Below are 18602 nucleotides of genomic sequence, written 5' to 3' on the forward strand. Positions count from 1 at the left end.
CTTCCAAAACATGTTTAAATCGATTTTACATGACGAAAAATGATATTTAGATCAAAATCAAAAATTTGGGTATTAGAGGGTTAAGGGTCGTCCAAACTGTCCTGAAGTTTAGCTCTTGACAGTAACAGTAGTTATTCTCACGATGCATTGTAACATTACACAGATTTCTTTGAGAACTTCAGCACGGGATTTCTTGGAAAGTTCATCCATAATTTCTTCTTTCATACAATTCCGCTAGGCGGAAATTGCTCCTTGAGATACTCCAGGAATTCCTTGAGAAATTCCTTCAGAGATTCTATAAAGCACGGGTTCCCAACCGGTGGTCCGCGGCCCCCTGGGGGCCGTGAAGCCAGTTCGAGGGGGCCGCGATGTTACCAAAAACTTGTTAAATTTTTATTCTATTTTGTGCAAATTATACCAATTTTTAATTGTAAACCGTCACCCCCAAAAGCCACATTTTTAGGAACAAATTTACAGTATAAAACGCCTTCAGTAGAAAAAATTCTCCAAGGAAAAACTCCTGGAGAAATTTCTGGAGGAGTTTCCGATGACATCCCTGAAGAGATTTCTGAAACAATCCCTGAATGAACTCCTGGAGATGCCTCGGGAGAAATGCTTCGGAAGATTTATTGTACAGTTTCTCACAATATTAGCGGAAATTCAGCTGTTTTTTTCATAAAACCACAGTCCTGGGGAATTCTTCATGGAATAAATCAGGAAATTTCTGAAGGAAAATATGTTTTAAAGGAATTTTTGAAGGAACGCCTGAAAGAACTGAAGGTACTTCAAGACAAAAAAAAATCCTGGAAAAGTGCAAAGCATTGAAGCTCTGGAAAAACTCCCGAAGGATCTCCGGTCAAATGTCTGAAAGAATTCCTGAAGAAAAGCCCAAATACAAATATCTTAAAATGAATTTATCAAGCAGTTCTTGGATAAATGTCTGGAGGAACTTTTGGAAAAGCCCCTGGAGGAACTTCTACCCAAGTAACACACTTTGTCACAGAAGAGTCACGGCGGCGCAGGTTTTTGTTGCGCAGAAGTCACTGTGACTTACTTCTAGCAGTTTCTTTAGTGTTTATTTTTTATTGAAACTTGGATATCAGCTAATAGCAACTCATAATGGGCCTTCAATCGGACTGGAAGAGGAACAGGAGCCACATTTCAACATCCTCGTGCTCATCATTCTACCATGGACAGGCTAGAAAAGTTACAGCAGCGCAAAGGCAACCGGTTAGTTAGTAGAATTAGAATAGAATACATTTAGGCGCTGTACAAAGTGTAAGTGCAGTTGCCAACTGGAATTGCTCACGCAGAATAAAAACAAGTGTTTATTTGTTAGAAGTAAGTCACAGTGACTTCTGCGCAAAAAAAACCTGCGCCGCCGTGACACTTCAGTGACAAGTGTGTTACTTGGGTAGAAGAATCTTTTCAGAGTTTGCTAAAGGAATGTCTGGAAAAATGCCAATGAATAATTCGCGGAGGAGTTTTAAAAGAAATGCCTGGGGGAATCCCTGGAGTAATTCTTGATGGTCTCCCAGAAGAATATATGCAATTATACCGACCGGGCCTCTGGAGGTATCCCAACCATTGGCGTATCTAGGATTTTTTCCTAGGGGGTGCCTAGAAGGTGCCAGATTTATCGGTTTTCAGGTTGGTTGTTTTGCTTTTTTTTTGTAAAAGGAAATACCGATCCACCCTCAATTTTTTAGTATAATGATATACTGCGTCGCAGGAAAAATTAGCCCGTAAATTTTGACTTACGTAAAACTAACATTGTATCGAGTCTGGTTTGTACGTATAATACAAGAAATTTGTGTTTTCGGCAAAACATTCTTTCGGTAATTCCTCAGGAAATATTCCCGGCAATTTATTTGGAAATTGTTTTGCAGTTATCTCAATTCTTTTACAAATTTTTCAGTAAATCCTGTGGATCCCCTTCGAAAATTTATTAATGAATTTATGTAGTAATATGTTTGGAATTTAATACGAAACAGCTTTCACGCATTCTTTAAAAATGTCATCGGAAATTCCATTAGGACTAGGAGTATTTTCAGCTTATTTATTTTGTTGGCAAAACCTTTTGAAATGTTTACTCGGGAGTTCCTTCGTCAATTTTTTCAAAAACTCCTTCGGAAACTCTTTCATAAATCGCTTCAATAATTTTATTGAAAATTCTTTAGACAATTTCTTCTAGATTTCTTTAGTAGTTGTGTGCGGAATTCCTGCAGCACATGATTTTGGAATACCTTCGGCAGCTTCGATGTTACATGCATTGAAGATTGATTTGGAAATATCATCAGCAACCCAACTAACATTTATTGCGAATGTAAACGTCAACAAAGCGTCCTTAATACGGCTTGATGCTGAGTTACTGTGTTGTACATATGGACGAAAGCTTCTATGCAAGCCCTATACCAATGAATCTGGCGCACTTAATCAGCTTGTACATGCTGTGCGATCAGCTTCTATGCCACCTAGTCATAGCTCTTTTCTCGGCTCCTATGTAACCACTAACTGAATAACATCTTGAGAAGGCGCTTTTTCAGCCTTTTCGCAGTTGTTATATAATAGTTATATGGCATCCCCAAATTAAACGTTTAAATATAATTAGGTTATGGATACCGTGACGCAATACATGTGGAACTGGAATTATCACTTTGAAAATTGAATAATTAAAGTACTTGCCGCTATTTGGAATCGAACTCCCGATCTCCGTATCCACTGGTCCCGACGATGTCCTCGCTGCCACACTGCTATATATAAATAACATAGAAAATAGCCCGTTTTGTTTTACTCCAGACAAGGCTTCATAATTGTGCCACAAGAAACCTTACCCAACTTCATCTTGCTGTAAAAGCTTGTGAAACGTCAAACGCAATAATGTTTACATTGAAAAAGCTGTGTGGTTGCGCCAACAGATTCTTCTTCACAGCTTCTAGCTGAAAGAGTGTTCTTTAAACGGCTACGAAGCGCTGCTGTTTTGTGTTTTGGCAACATTACAAAACATTTCTGAAAACCGAGTTTGGTAGCTGTATGGTGCTTGTTTTGCAGTCGTGTATTAGCTTATGATTTATATTTGACTAGCTTTCCTTTTATTCAGCGTTGACTGCTTTTACTCGATGGTTACATAACAGAAAGCAAATGACTGAAGCTTATAGCGCTGAAAATGTTAGTTGGGAATGCCTTGGGTAATTTTGGAAACTTCGATTATTACTTAGAGAACTACTTCGGTAATTCCTTTGGAAATTAATTCGGCAAATTTCTTCGAGATTTTCTTCGGAAATTTATTTGAAAAAATAAAATCCTTGTAACGGGGACTCTACGGCAATTATTTTCAGGAATTGTTACTATCTTTTTTCAGAAATTCCTTTGATGATTTTGGAAAATTCTTTGAGCAGAAATGTTTATAGAATATGTTTTAGCAATTTATTTTGAGATTGGATTTGGGCAATTTCTTAAAAAAACTTTAATATTTTCTACAGGAATTTCTCTGGTAATTCTTATAGAAATCTTTTGGTACCTGCTTTGTTTTAAGATATTTTTGAAGGAATTTTTTCCGGGATTCTGTCAGAAAGTTTTTCGTGAATTTCAAAGGATTTTCTTTGAGCAAGCCCAGTTGGGAATACCCGAATTTCCAGTTTTCGGAAGTAGTGTAGAATTAGCAAACGTTAAAATACACGTAAATTAAAATTAAAAAAGAAATATAAATACAATTAAATCTTGAATTAAATCACGATAAAATTTGCCTGAGAAATTTGCATAATAATTGAAAAAGAAATTGCAGAAATAATTAGAGCCATTGAAATAGAAAAAAAAATCCTAAGTAAAAAAAGATTAAATTCCAGTGAAACTACCGCAGAAATTTTCAAAAAAAAAACAACCATGCCGAAGGAACTCTCAAAGAAATGGCCATACTGCGGTCTGACGAATACGGAGTCGTAGGTTGTATTCCTAACGCGATTTTTTCACAAATTCGTCTCTTAATTCGTCAATTAGCAGCATTCTTTGCCTTCTAATTAATTACAAGTTTTTCCCGTATATTCCTATAGGTTTTCACTAGAGATTTCTTTAGTAATACCTCCTAGGATTTCACTGGAAATTTCAGCTTTTCCCGAAATTCTTTTAGGGATTCCTCTGAGGTTTATATTGAGATTCTTTCAGCTGGCATTCTTTGAAGAAGTCCAAGAGGAGTTCCAGAAGTAAAACCACGATTAATTTTTAAGAGTAACCCATGAATCAAAATTCTAGAGCTATTTCTGGATGAGTCTTTTGAAAAATCCCTGGAAAAATCAAAGGCATTTCTGGAAGCATCCTAGGAAAACTGCCTAAAAGAATCCCAGCAAGAATGCCAGGAGAAATCCTTATAAAAATTCTTGTAGTTATCGTAATAAGAATTTCTGGAGGAGACCTAGGATGAAACATTAGAAGCAGCAGGAATCGCTTATGGAATCCCAGGAGGAGTTCCTGGATGAAAGCCAAGAGGAGTTCCTGGAGGAATCCAATGATAAATATTTGGAGAAATCCCAGGAAGAATCCCTACAAGAATTCCGAGAGGTATTACAGTAAAAATTTCTGGGGAGTCCTAGGAGGAATTTCTGGAAGAACCACAGCAGGAATAGCTTGAGAAATCCAGCTGAAAATCCTGGAGGAAGGCCAAGAGGAGTTCCTGGAGGAATCCCATGAGAAATTTATGAGGGAATCCTTGTTAAAAATTTCTATAGAAATCACCGGAGAGCTTCTGAAGAAATCACAGAAAAAACACAGGAGGTATTCTTAGAAGGATTCTGGGATGTATCATTATAGAAATCTCAGCAGAAATCTTAGGAGGAATTGCGGAATGAAACTATACAGGAATTTCTAGAGAAACCCCATCAGGAAAGCCTGGGGAAATCCAAAGAAAAAAACCTTGGAATACCTAGAGATGGCCCTGAAGGAATTGCAGGAGGAATTTCTGAAGGAATCCCAGGAAGATTTCCCGGAAAAATTCCAGCCACAATGCTAGGATAAATTCGTGAAGGAATCACTAGAAGAATTCTGGACGTATCATAGTAAGAATTTCTGGAGGAATCGCAGGAGAAGTTGTTTGAGATATAAGATATTCTTGGAAGACGGCTAAAAGGAGTTTCTGCACTAATTCAAGGAAGATTGCCTATGGAAAAATCCCAGCAAAAAAAAACAGGAGAAAGCTCTAGAAGAATCCGTAGCATAGTTTTTGAAGTACCAAGGTTAGAATTTCTGAAGGAAGAATAGCTGGAAGAACCGCAGGAATTGCTTGAGGAATCCCAGCTGGAATATCTGTAGAAATTCCTAAAATCCTAAAAAGAAATTATAGGGGAACTTACGTATTTTCGGCAGTTTTGTTCTTTTCGTCATGGGGGGTTTTTTGAAGCCTGTAGGTCTCAGAGTTGGCTTCAAATCCTTCCCAACCAAGCTGAGTTATATGCCCAAATTTCAGGCAATTCGGCACACAAAAACCCCCCTTGACGAAGAGAACAAAGCTGCCGATAATACCCTTCGTCACCCTATCTAGAAGTTATATGCCTGAAGGAATACCCAATCTCTTTGAAAGAATCGGTAGAAATATACTGGAGGAATCCCTGATGGAATCACAGGATGAATTTTTGGGAGGTATCTCAGGAAGATTTCCAGCAGCAAGGAAGTATGCCAGGAGAAATCCCTAGAAGTATTTCTGAAGGAGTCCTAATGGGAATTGCTTGAAGAAGCCAATAGATGTTCTTGGAGAAATCCCCTGTGGAATTTCTGGAAGAACCTCTGGGGGAAGTCCTGGATATATCCTAAAAGAAATTTCTGGAAGAATCACTGAAGGGATTTTTTAAATCCCAGGGAAATTTTCCGGGAGAACTGCCGTAGTTGAATTTCTGAAGGTACCACAGTAAGAACATTTGGAGAAGTTCTAAGAGAAATTGCTGGAAGAACCACAGCAGGAATAGCTTGAGAAATCCTAGCCACAACTTCCGGAGGAAGTCCAATAAATGCTCCTGAAGGAATTCCATGGGAAATTTCTGAAATAATCTCTGAATAAAATCTCTAAAGGAATTTCTGGAAGAATCACCGGAGGAACTTCTGAAAAGAACCCCGGTAGATTGTCTTGAATAATTCCACTTGGAATTGCTAAAGGAATCCCAATAGATTTTTTTAGAGGAATCCCTAGAAGAATTCCAAAAAGTATCATAGTAAGAATATCCAAATCCTAGGAGAAATTGCTGGATCAATATCTGGAGAAATTTCTAGTATATACAACCCCATCAGGACTGCCTGGAGAATCCTAAGAAAAGTTTATGGAAGAAATAACGAAAGGAATCCATAAAGGAACCCTTTCTCTAGAATCAGTGTATGAATAGATAGAGGTATTTCTGGAGGAATCCATGGAGAAGTCTGTTGGTTGTTCTTACCAATAACCAAAACGCCAAAACGTACAACAGGTATATAAGTAGTTCCGGATGTGTTTAAGTTATATTCAAATGTGCCATTATTAGATATTGGAATTATTGAGTGCAGTTTTAAATTTTAGATGACTGGAAAAATTCTAGGGGGTGCCAAATTTACTCTAGGGGGTGCCAGGCACCCCTGGAACCCCCCCTAGCTACGCCAATGATCCCAACATGAATTTCTGAAAAAAATCCGAAGTCATCCATAGAGGAATTACAGCAAGAATCTCTAAAGGAATGTGTAAGAAACTCCTGCAGAAATTTTGTGACGGATTTCTGCCAAAATTTCTTGGTGTAATCCTACAACAAACTGTGAAGAAAATTCTGCCTGGAACGACATATTTAATGTGTCTCTGGAAAAATATCGTAAAAAATCCCCTGGGATATTTTTGAAGGAATTCAAAAAAGAATTCCACGAGAAATCCTTTGGAGGAATTTAGGAAATAATGGAAAAATTTCTGGAGAAATGTCTGAAACAATCCCTGAATGAACTCCTGGCTTCAGGAGAAATGCTTAGAAGAATTTCTTGTGCAATTTGGAAATCCTGCTGATTTTTTTTTGAAATCCAAAGCTCTGGAGGAATTCTTCAAGGAATAACTAAAGAAATTTCTGAAGATAAATGAATTTATGAAGCAGTTCAACACGTGGAGGAACTTCTAGGGATTTTCTATTGGAGAGAGGCCAAGGAATAATTCGTGGAAGAATTTGTTTTTATGTGGCAGATTTTGCCTCAATTGTGATATAAACCAAGAGAAGAAAAATAAAGAACTGAAAATAGAAGTTGTAGATCAAAATTTCCAAAAAATGTAGGTCATTAGACTCATAGCGCATCTTAAAGTTTCATCAGCATCGAAACGAACAAGTTATAATGCAATGTTATCTCAGCGTGATAACGCTGGGTTTATCTTGGACGCTGCATATATTTGAGATGTGCAACCGAACTACGTTTGCATTCATCGTCACGTAGAGCTCATGCAGTCTAGTGTCAGTCATAGAGAGTTTTAGCTCGTTATAAGAAATCCGATCTGGAGTATGGCATTCGAATTTAGTGAGGCGGAAAATCCCGTTTACAAGGAAACTTATGCGGGATTTAAGCAGCAAGACTGTATCCTGGTCAAACTGAAGGATTGTGGAAAAGTTCCAATCACCATTCCCAACTGGGATCCGGAACCATGCTACTTGAACTCCAGGTTTGTCGCACCAGCGCTGCCGGTTTAGTTTCTCAATTTGATATTTACTAAAACGTTGCTTTGTCGCAGATACCAAGCGTTGGCTCAACAAATCAAGGATTTTGAAGTCAGATCGGATGACATTTGGCTGGTAACGTACCCCAAAAGTGGAACCACTTGGTGCCAGGAGATGATTTGGCTCATTTGTCATAATCTGGATTACGAGACGGCCACCTCGCATAAGCTGGGTGAGCGGTGGTGTTATTTGGAGTAAGATTTAAAATGTCTTCGTAGATCACACTATTCGAATAGTAATTTCCCCAATCCAATAGGTTCGGGAGCAAAACGGACGTACCGGAACCGTTCAAAACGATCACTTCAGCGCCGTCACCAAGGTTCATCAAGAGCCATCTACCGGTTTCGCTGCTACCGGATCAAATATGGACGGTGCGCCCGAAGCTAGTCTACGTTAGAAGAAATCCCAAATCGGTAGCGGTATCCTACTTTCATCATACGGTGTCAATGCATGGCTACTCCGGAACGAAGGAACAATTCGTGCGTGCCTTCATGAAAGATCAAGTGCTCAATTCTCCGTATCATGAACACGTGATTGAATTCCACCACTTGGACTACCCGAACAACTTGCTGCATCTTTGCTTCGAAGATATGAAGAAGGTTCGATGTTTTTTTTCTGATTTATATTAGAACGTAAGTAACCCAAACCAACCACTTTCAGGATTTAAAAAGCACTCTGCACCGGGTCTGTGAATTTTTCGGCAAATCCTTCTCCGACGAGCAACTGAACAAGTTGGCCCACCATTTGTCGTTTGATTCGCTGAAGGACAACACAGCGGTAAACTTTGCCGGCTTTACGGAAAAGGTGCTACAGCAATCGCACCGTACGGAAAAACTGGCCGATCCCAACTACAAGTTTATGAGACGTGGCGAGTCGGATGGCTGGAAAAAAGAGTTGGACCAGGAGTTGGCTCACGAGCTCGATGAGTGGACCAATCGGAAGGCGGTGAACCCGGAGGATAGGAAACTTTTTCCGTGAGGTTCGAATAAGAAAAAAAACATATAGATACCGTAAACCGGAGTCTAAATTGAAAAGCGGTGTTATAAGAATCAATATTACCTCAGCGTTTAAAGGAAATTAAAAAATAAATAAATTTTAACTTACGAATTCACTAACTGTAAGAGTTTTGAAACGTTATTCGGGGTCAGGAGATCGAAACTAAGTGGTGAAGGCAATGTTATATTCTTACCACTGTTCAATTGTATCGTGATCAATTTCGCCCCAAAGTTATATTTTTATTTTTTGTTTGTTTTTGAAGTTATTTAACTTTATGTTTAAATTTGTTGAACAAATTTCTGTCACGCACTTTTATGGAGGTCCATCCGGTACTCCGCAAAAGTTGTTGATAAATAATACGGTATCATACGTTTTCTAGGACTCGAAATTTTACAATTTGAATGAAATTTCGTTTATGTGCTGGATTTCGTGAATTATCTATTTTTGCACCAACACATAACCATTTTTCCTCACTTAACTTTTAATAATGATGAAAAACACCATTATTTGACCCTTCAGCAGCCACGCTGTTGTATATTATACAATACGTTAAAAAAAGCTCGTCTGATCTACATAAATCAACGTGGTGTTAGTAGCGGTAAACAATTTCTGGAAGATTAAGGATTTTTATTCACTTATGCATTATTTTGCTCTGATTTTCCAGGTAAAATTCCTGGAGAAATGCCTGTAGGAATCTCTGAAAAATTCCTGAAAGTATTCCTGGAAAGTTTCCTGCAAGAATCCATAAATTATGAAAAATATCCCTAGAAGATTTTCTGCAAAAAATCCTGGAGAAATTGCTGATATAATTTCTGAAGGATATCCAGGAGCAATTCCTGGATAAATTTCTAGAGAAATTGCTGAAGGAATTCCTGAAGAAATTCTTGGGGTAATAACTGGAGAATTTCTTGAAGGAGTTCCTTTGGGAATTGCTGGAGGAATCCTTGAATGAATTGCTGGAGGAATCTTTGAAGGAATGCTTGCAACAATTATTGGATAAATTTCTGGGGGAATCTCTAGAGAAACTCTGAAGAATACCCTGAGAAATTCCTGGAGGAATTTCTAGAGAAATTTCTGGTGGAATTCCTGGAGAAATCGTCGAAGAAATTTCCGAAAGAATTCCTGGGGGAATCCTTGGAGAAATTCTTGAAGAATTTTTAGCGGAATTCCTAGAGGCAGTTCCTGGAGGAAAATCTGGAAGAATTCTTGGAGGAATTCCTGAAAAAATTCTAGAAGGAATTCCTAGAGATAATCCTGGAAGAACTTTGGAAGAGTTTTCTGGAGAAATTCCTGGATGAATTACTGACATAATTTATGATGAAATTTTTTGATTAATTCCCGGTGAAATTCTTGGAGAAATCCCTGTAGAAATTCCCGGAGGAATGTCTGGTGAAGCCCATAGAGGAATTCTTGAAAAACTCTCTGAAGCAATCCATGGTGGAATCACTGAAGGAAGCTATGGACAAATTCCAGGAGGAATTCGTCGATGCATCCTTGCATAAGTATCTGCGAAAATTTCTGAAGAAATCATGGGAGGAGTTCTTGAAGCATTTCTTGTAACAAAGCCCGAAGCAATCACTAATGGAACCTTGCAAGATGCCCATGGGAGAATTCACGAAGGAGAAACTCCTAGAGATGTCCCTTGTGGAACTTCTGAAAGAATCACTGAAGAAGTTCCTGAAGAAATGCATAAAGGGATTCCTAAAGGTGTCCTTGAAAGGATTCGTAAATCTCAGGTATTTTGTTCTTAGAATGACATTTGTTTGAATTCAATACTGGAGAAAATTCGTGTAGCAGTAGAACATAACCGCACTCTATAGCAACATATGGTTCTACAAAGTCCTTCTTTTTCCCTACTGCAACCGGTTCCGGCATATCTGGAAAATTTGGCATGCTGTCTTTGTATTCCATGAATAAACATCACAAGCATGTTTTTTGATAAAATTCTATTTTCAGATTGAAGTGGTTCTCTTGAAGGAATATTTGGCGCAATTTCCTGTTATTCTCGAGTAAAAGAGGTTTGATAATTGTGGATGAAATCCTTAATTATTAGAATAGTTTATTTTTTGAAATTTTATTGGAACTCTGAGTTATTGATAATCTTTGAGTTGGCTCGATATAAACAAAAAAAAAACGCACCCCCCTGCCCCCCTCTGGCTACACCAATGTATATAGATACTTGCGCTACTATTACTATTAGTGTCTGGTCACTCTAAATTGACATCACAGACAAACAAACGTGAAATTTTGACCACATTCATTGTAGACGATCAATGATCCAATACTTTACACCCGCTATCCCTCATATTTAACTCCAACTAGCATTCTCCAAAGACGAAAGTAATATTTCCTTATCATCTAACTAGAAACTGGTATGCGTGTATTTTTAATTCTGTAAGAATTTTACATTTATTTCCCAAACAAACAACGTATAATGCATAAAATAATGTTAATACTCTAAGTTGGTTTTAATTCACATTTGTAGGGTTCTCGTAAAGATTGCGTTGCTTTTGTATGGCCCAAAGTCACCTCCAATAGTTATTTATGTAACGAGTTGCAAAAAGTTGATTTTTTCAGCACGAGTCGTACATTTATCCAACGAGGCTTGTCGAGTTGGATAAATACGAAGAGTGCTGAAAAAATCGAGTTTTGCAATGAGTTCCAAACAAAATTTTATGCAATGATTTTTTTCATAATGCAATCCATTTGAGTTGCATAATGTTCATAATGCAACTCAAATGAGTTGCATTATGAACATTATACAACTATTTTTCATTATGCAACTCATTTCAGTTGCATAATAGACCAGTTCGGAAAAATTGGCCATTATGATATCAAAATGAGTTATATAAAATGTAAATTATGATACTGAATTGCATAAAATTAATTATTTGTACTACGGCTCGAATAAATAAGTTTTTCGTGCAAAATTCCCCCCTTTTCGAACCCGACGATTTGAATCCGTCGTGGATGAAACCGTCGCTCGAGTAGTCGCAGCCAATCAACAGGCGAGAGTCTGACGTTTCTCCGATCTCACTAATACAAATAGCAGCAGAGTTGGTGCTGTATTCGTTCGTTGCGATGATTCAGAAATGCCAACTGGAAGTTGGCAGCGCGTTATGTTATGAAAGCAACATACAATAGCATACAAAACCAAGAACTCATATTACTTTTCAAAACAATTGCTTAATTCACCTAGAAAATAGAGTGACTGGAAGGGAGAGTGGCGTCATATTCCGATTTTGACAGGTTTCCTGCTCGTTTGGAACGCGCGTTTGTATGGATTTGACAGCAATTTGACACATGATCCAATTTCCAATTTTGACATTGACGCCACTCTAAGTTAAAGGCACTCTACTAGAAAAAAGCAATTCATTACATGTCCGGTGTTCAGCTGTTTTCCACTGGACATTTGAAAACAACGATTTTGTACGGCATGCTTAACCATGATATTCATCACGTTTTCTTAATGGAAAATCAACAAAATGTGACTTTTTTCCAGACCGGATGGTCAACACAAGTTAAATTTACCATACACTATTCATATTTGATAATCAGTTGATAAATGTTAATATTTTGAGCGTAACATCTTTCTTGATTTTTGGCCCAAAGCTACCCCCCAGGCCCAATGCACAATGATTTACAAAACAGATTTACGAGGAAAGATGGATTCAGCGCCTTTAAATGATCTAAATTAATATGGTCTTCTACAAAGTTGTTTCTAAACATAATGCCCTCTTTTCAATATACATGAAAATTAGGGTGGTCCATATTTTCAAAGAAATTGGAAACCAAACTTTTTTATTTGCAAGAATAACTGTATACATTCTTTGGGAAAGTTGTAGATCTATCAATTTTGAGCAAGTTTGCTGAAGACACTTTTTATGTAGCTTTAAAATTGACCGATCTAGAGGTATTTTTCTGAATAATCTTAGGGTGGTTCAAGAAAAACCGGTTTTCTGGCGTTAACTTTTTCAGTTTCGATTTTTCATCAAAGTCGGAGTTTTAGAGTATTTGAAGACGCGTCGTTTCGTGCGCTGAGATGGTCGTTATCTCTTTTGGTTCACAAGTTACAGGCATTAAAAAAAAAAAATCATGATTTTTCAAAAAGGTGTTATGACGGGTTGGGGTAAACAAAAAAAATATCTTTTGCCCACATTCAAAAGAAGAAATGTTGTTATAAAACATATCAAAAAATTAGAGAGGTGTTATTTTTGTAACTCAATTTTCTAGAAAATCATCAATATCTTTTGAACGAAATGACGTAGCAACATTCCTACCACACGAAAATGTGCGTTTTCAAAGCTCTAAAAATGGTTCTTGAACAACTTTGATGAGAAATTTGAAACAAAAAAGATTAAGCGTTTAAACTGTTTTGACCAAATTTGGAGCATTTTCTCATAGTTTTCATAGGGTGACGCTAGAACAAATCGTTTTATTGCTTTATCTTTTTTGTTTCAAGTTTCTCGTCAAAGTCGCGTAGGAACCACTTTAAGAGTTTCCAAAAACGCGAATTTTCGTGCGCTGAATGTTGCTACGTCATTCCGTTCAAAAGATATTGATGATTTTCTAGAAAAAACAGGCACTTTTCAAGTATTTTTCACTTAAGTTACAAAAATAACACCCCTCTAATTTTTGATATGTTTTATAACAACATTTCTTCTTTTGAATGCGGGCAAAAGATATTTTTTTTGTTTGCCCCAACCCATCATAAACCCTTTTAAAAAAACTATGATTTTTTAAGAAAAACGCCTGTAACTTTTGAACCAAAAGAGATAACGACCATCTCAGCGCACGAGTGTTTTTTAGGCGACTTTGATGAAAAATCGAAACTGAAAAAGTTAACGCCAGAAAACCGATTTTCTTGAACCACCCTAAGCTTATTCAGAAAAATACCTCTAGATCTAGAAGCTACATAAAAAGTGTCTTCGGTAAACTTGCTCAAAATTAATAGATCTACAATAGGGTGCCAATGAAAATCGAATTTTCGAATTTCAAAAACGGGTAGTGCTCAAAAGTTTCGTCTCCTCGAAAAAAGTCCCCATGCTAAATTTCAGCTCAATCGGACTTCGCTAAGGGGTGGCCCAAAGCGGTCAAAGTTTGGCTGTTTTGAAACACGAAAAATATCCCAAGGTAGGGATACATGAAAATTTCGAAATCGAAAAATTTTTTTTGATGCCAAATGCCTTAAAAAAGCATGAAACGTCGAGATCTGGTGTTATCTCAAAAATTTTTTTTTGGAAAAAAATTGACTTTTTGGAATTTTTGAGTTGGGAGAGTGAAATGAATTTGAAATGGAGGATTTGAATTTAGTTGCTGAAATATTCATAGCAATAGTACTGGAACATATCTTATATCATCGTTGGCAACTGCTAGCATATTATATATCATGTATCGTTAGGGTGGTTCACTTATTTTGCATTAGGGTGGTCCTTTTTGTAGAAAAATTTAAAAAATAAGATAATAGTATTAAAAAATCTCTTATATACCTGTAAGTCATTTTCAATGTTGAATATATATAATATTTCATTAGGGTGGCTCATTTATTTTTAATTAAGGTGGTTCTTTGAGATGGAAATTAAGAACAAAAAAATATTTCCAGAAAATTTACCTGTCATATTTTTGTATAATTTAAAACCATGATGCTTTATTGGCATGTTACACTTTGTTGAGATATTCCTAGACCAACATGTGGAAAGGGCGTAACAACCATTGCGAATTTCTGCTTCTCCTGTCCCTTCCGGGCGTATCCTCAATTATTCATGAAATCTTTTATTTTCTTTTTTAAATTTTGATTTTTTTGGGTGCTTCACTTATTTTGCATAAGGGTGGTTCTTTTTGTAGAAAAAAATAAATAAATAAAACGATAATAGTATTTGTATTTGTATTGTATTTTCCGTTAGGGTTGTTTTTTTTTGGAAAGTAAGATCAAAAAATACTTCCAGAAAATTCAACCAGCTAATATTTTTCGTATAGCTTCAAGCCATGATTTCCTGCAAATCTATCAGTGACTTATCTATAATGGGATATTCTCTAATTAATATCTCTCCTTTCGTTCTATTTCATTAATCACGGCATCAGTATTGTGATTAAAACCGATTTATATCTACAGAATTAAATATTGTGGTATGGACTACCAAAGAGATTTATTTACTAGAGAGGTTCATCTCAATGTAAGATTTTGAAAAGTTTTGTGAGACTAAATTCGAAAATTCGAGTAAACATCTATTCAGCTGTTTTTATGAGGAAAAAGAGTTTAGTTTGAATAGTAAAACTGATTGTTGAACCCCTAAGATGGGGAAGTTTTTCATTATGCGGTATTTGCAGATATAATTTACTTTTGCAATGGTCATGGCCAAGCATGCCCGTACTGAGCGGATGAAATTTATGCTTTACAACACCAAAAATATCGTATTCATGCAATCTTCCTATCTTAACTGATAGAAGGATGTTGAAATAATTTAAATGTCTTTTCGAACTGTCAAAAAACATCAACGCAGTTCCGCACGGAGCGTTAAAATTTACCCGAGTAAAATTCTCTCCGTGTGCTCAGTGTGGTACTGCGGTGCGGTTTTTTGACAGTTCGAAAAGACATTTAAATTATTTCAATATCCTTCTATCAGTTAAGATAGGAAGATTTTTTTAAATACGATCATTTCGGTGGTGTAAATCAATAGAGCATAATTTTCATACGTTCAGTGCGAACAAGTCTGGTCGTAATAAAAAATTCCGGAAGAGAGAGAGCACATAACACAGCGAAACAAAAATTAAATTTTGGTCTGTCTCAAAAGCAAACTTATTTGTCGCTGACAGTTTTTGGGTCGCTGAATCCGAATCCGGGCTCAGATTTGCTCCAGCACGTCAGGATTTTGAGCTATACCTCAATTTATAGGGCAGAATATGCGATTTTGGACTTTTTTGACTGCAAGCCATTAAGCATGGAAACATTTTTTTTAAGCAATCAAAAGGTTAATTGGTCAATTAACATCTAAATTAACGACTCATGCAAAATATTTCGTTTTACCTAATCAAATTTGATAGATTTAAGCATTTTATGTTAGTATGAAAACTTGCATGCAATTTTTGGAGGGTGACTTATATGGGAAATATCATACCTAACATAAATCGCTTAAAACTATCAAATTCGATATGGTAAAACGAAATATTTTGCATAAGTCGTTAATTCAGATGTTTATTGACCAATTAACCTTTTGATTGATTAAAAAAAATATTTCCATGCTTTATAACTTGCAGTCAAAATATAGCATATTTTGCCCTATAAATTGAGGTATAGCTCAAAATTGTAACGTGTTGGAGCAAATCTGAGCCCGGATACGGATTCAGTGGCCCAAAATCTGTCAGAGACACATAAGTTTGCTCTTGAGATATACCAAAAGTTAATTTTTGTTACGCTGTGTTATTCTATGTTTTTGTTCGTCCCATCACGTTAGAGTTTAGGTTCACTCACCACTTCGGTATGCTTAATGGTAATCTTGTAGCTAAGGTATGTTTTGTTTAGATAGATAGAAAGCAACCTACTGTTGTTCTTTCCCCAGCAACGTTACTGTGTTTTCAGAAATGAAGCAGCCCAAAGCAAAGAATCTTTTTAGAAAAGATAAACAAAAAACCTTTGTTGCACATCATCATCGCCTATCAAGCTGTCATAATTTGGATACGTTTAAAATCAGTTTATTATTCCTTATTTTAAACCATAATAAAAATCTGGACCAACATTTGTGTTGCGGAACAACCATTGCAAACGCTTACTTACTTACTTACTTTCTCGTCCATTCTGGGCATATCTCAATATATTATGCAAACTTTTCCAATTAACAGATAGAGGAGAGTCAGCTCTATCTGTTACTGGTAAAAAAAATCCAGGGACATAAGAAGCAGAAATTCGCAATGGTTGTTACGCCCTTTCCACATGTTGGTCTAGGAATATCTTAACAAAGTGTTACATAAAGGATCATGGTTTTAAACTATACAAAAATATGACAGGTAAATTTTCTGGAAATATTATTTTGTTCTTAATTTCCATCTCAAAGAGCCACCCTAATTAAAAATAAATGAGCCACCCTAATGAAATATTATATATATTCAATGACTTACAGGTAATATAAGAGATTTTTTAATACATATTTTTTTAAATTTTTCTCCTTATTTTTTAAATTTTTCTACAAAAAGGACCACCCTTATGCAAAATAAGTGAACCACCCTAACGATATATGATATATAATATGCTAGCAGTTGCCAACGATGATATAAGACATGTTCCAGTACTATTGCTACTAAGTCCAAAAAGTCAATTTTTTTCCAAAAAAAAATTTTTGAGATAACACCAGATCTCGACGTTTCATGCACTTTTAAGGCATTTGGCATCAAAAAAAAATTTTCGATTTCGAAATTTTCATGTATCCCTACCTTGGGATATTTTTCGTGTTTCAAAACAGCCAAACTTTGACCGCTTTGGGCCACCCCTTAGCGAAGTCCGATTGAGCTGAAATTTTGCATGGGGACTTTTTTTGAGGAGACGAAACTTTTGAGCACTACCCGTTTTTGAAATTCGATGGTCAAATTTTTCCCATACATTCCATTGGCACCCTAATCTACAACTTTCCCGAAGAATGTATACAGTTATTCATGCAAATAAAAAAGTTTGGTTACCAATTTCTTTGAAAATATGGACCACCCTAATTTTCATGCATATTTTAAAGAGGGCCTTATTATTAGGGACAACTTTGTAGAAGACCATATTTGCCTAAAAACTCATTTGAAGGCGTTGAATGCATCTTTCCTCGTAAATCTGGTTCGTGGACCACTGTGTAATGTCACCCCGACTGGCGGTACTTATACTTGTATGTGTGCAAACAAACTTTTGTCTAAGTTGCATGTGAGATTTACCACAGCAATTCCAACAAAAAGTGGACAAAAACGGTAAAAAATGAAAAAGTTTTATATGTCGCATATATTTTTTTTATATTTCCGATTTATCTGGGTAGTCAAAACCAGCAGTAGAAAGATAAAGAGTATACTCTATAGTTCTATAGTTCTTCCAAACGAAGTTGTTTTGTTGAGAAATCTAAGAGTTCTTGAGAGTCAAATTTAAGCTATTTGTATGGAGATTTCAATTGTTTTCGCTCCATCTCGAAAGGGATATGCGATCTATGAATCCCTTTTGGATTTGATCATCCCTAGTTCGTCATACACACATTGGTTTTGAGCTGTGGAGCCAAATCCAATGTTTTTGTAAAATTTCTTCACGTAGGGTAAAAACCTCGGGTAGTTTTGGATTTCATAACATAGCGCTAAATAGTATTCAGCAGTGTTATCGTCTTTTTTTTTTGTTAGTGATATGATATCACGTTAGTAAATATGCTGATAAGCTTGGCCCATTTGAATATCAAGAAAACGAGCCATTCATAAATTTCGGAGCTCTATGAGATGAGATAAACTGTATTGTGGAGTTAACACAAATGTTTTATAATTTCCACAGATCTCTGGTTGAAATTAGAGCCCCATCGGACCGGCGGAAAGAAATAGCAACTAAATACGAGAGAAGAATCTTTCCAAAAGCATATCGCGTGATTTCGAAAAAAATCGTGAAAAATAAAACCACGCAAAAAAGTCGTGTAAAAAAGAATTTAGTGTAATAACTGCATGCACAAAAACTCATCGAACTTAAAAAGTTCAATAATTATTAACTTGTTCGTTCCATTGAAGTTGCAACGAATAAATTCTAAACAGTGTGTTTAATAAAAAAAAAACTAAATAAAATGATAGCAATCTTCTCCTAATCTCTTGTTATAATACAGTGATAGACATTCGTTTAGCCGAGGCCAACAAATTTTCAAAAAAGTGTCAGGAAACTCATACAAAAGATTTTATGATAAAACTTTTTTATCGTAGTAA

At 36.2% G+C, this 18602-nt stretch overlaps 2 protein-coding genes across 3 annotated transcripts in view; one reads left to right on the top strand and one right to left on the bottom strand.

Annotated features, from left to right (window-relative positions):
* Positions 1-18602, bottom strand: part of LOC109425701 (uncharacterized) — a 499193-nt gene that overhangs the window by 24447 nt on the left and 456144 nt on the right. The gene's annotated exons all lie outside the window — the stretch shown is intronic.
* Positions 7194-8692, top strand: LOC109422766 (sulfotransferase 1 family member D1). Its single transcript, XM_019697644.3, has 4 exons — positions 7194-7639; positions 7709-7888; positions 7951-8293; positions 8355-8692. Exons 1-4 carry the CDS (start codon positions 7482-7484, stop codon positions 8670-8672), a joined length of 999 nt encoding a protein of 332 aa, XP_019553189.3. The 5' UTR covers positions 7194-7481; the 3' UTR covers positions 8673-8692.

The sequence above is a fragment of the Aedes albopictus genome, chromosome 2 (assembly GCF_035046485.1).
Source record: "Aedes albopictus strain Foshan chromosome 2, AalbF5, whole genome shotgun sequence".
Taxonomy (NCBI): Eukaryota; Metazoa; Arthropoda; class Insecta; order Diptera; family Culicidae; genus Aedes; species Aedes albopictus.

What these genes read in the sequence shown, in the direction of transcription:
- LOC109422766 (XM_019697644.3), top strand. Translation starts at nt 7,482, where the DNA reads ATGGCATTCGAATTTAGTGAGGCGGAAAATCCCGTTTACAAGGAAACT. An exon ending in CCATGCTACTTGAACTCCAG is followed by an intron (nt 7,640 to 7,708) that starts GTTTGTCGCACC and finishes GCTTTGTCGCAG; the next exon opens with ATACCAAGCGTTGGCTCAAC. An exon ending in GCTTCGAAGATATGAAGAAG is followed by an intron (nt 8,294 to 8,354) that starts GTTCGATGTTTT and finishes AACCACTTTCAG; the next exon opens with GATTTAAAAAGCACTCTGCA.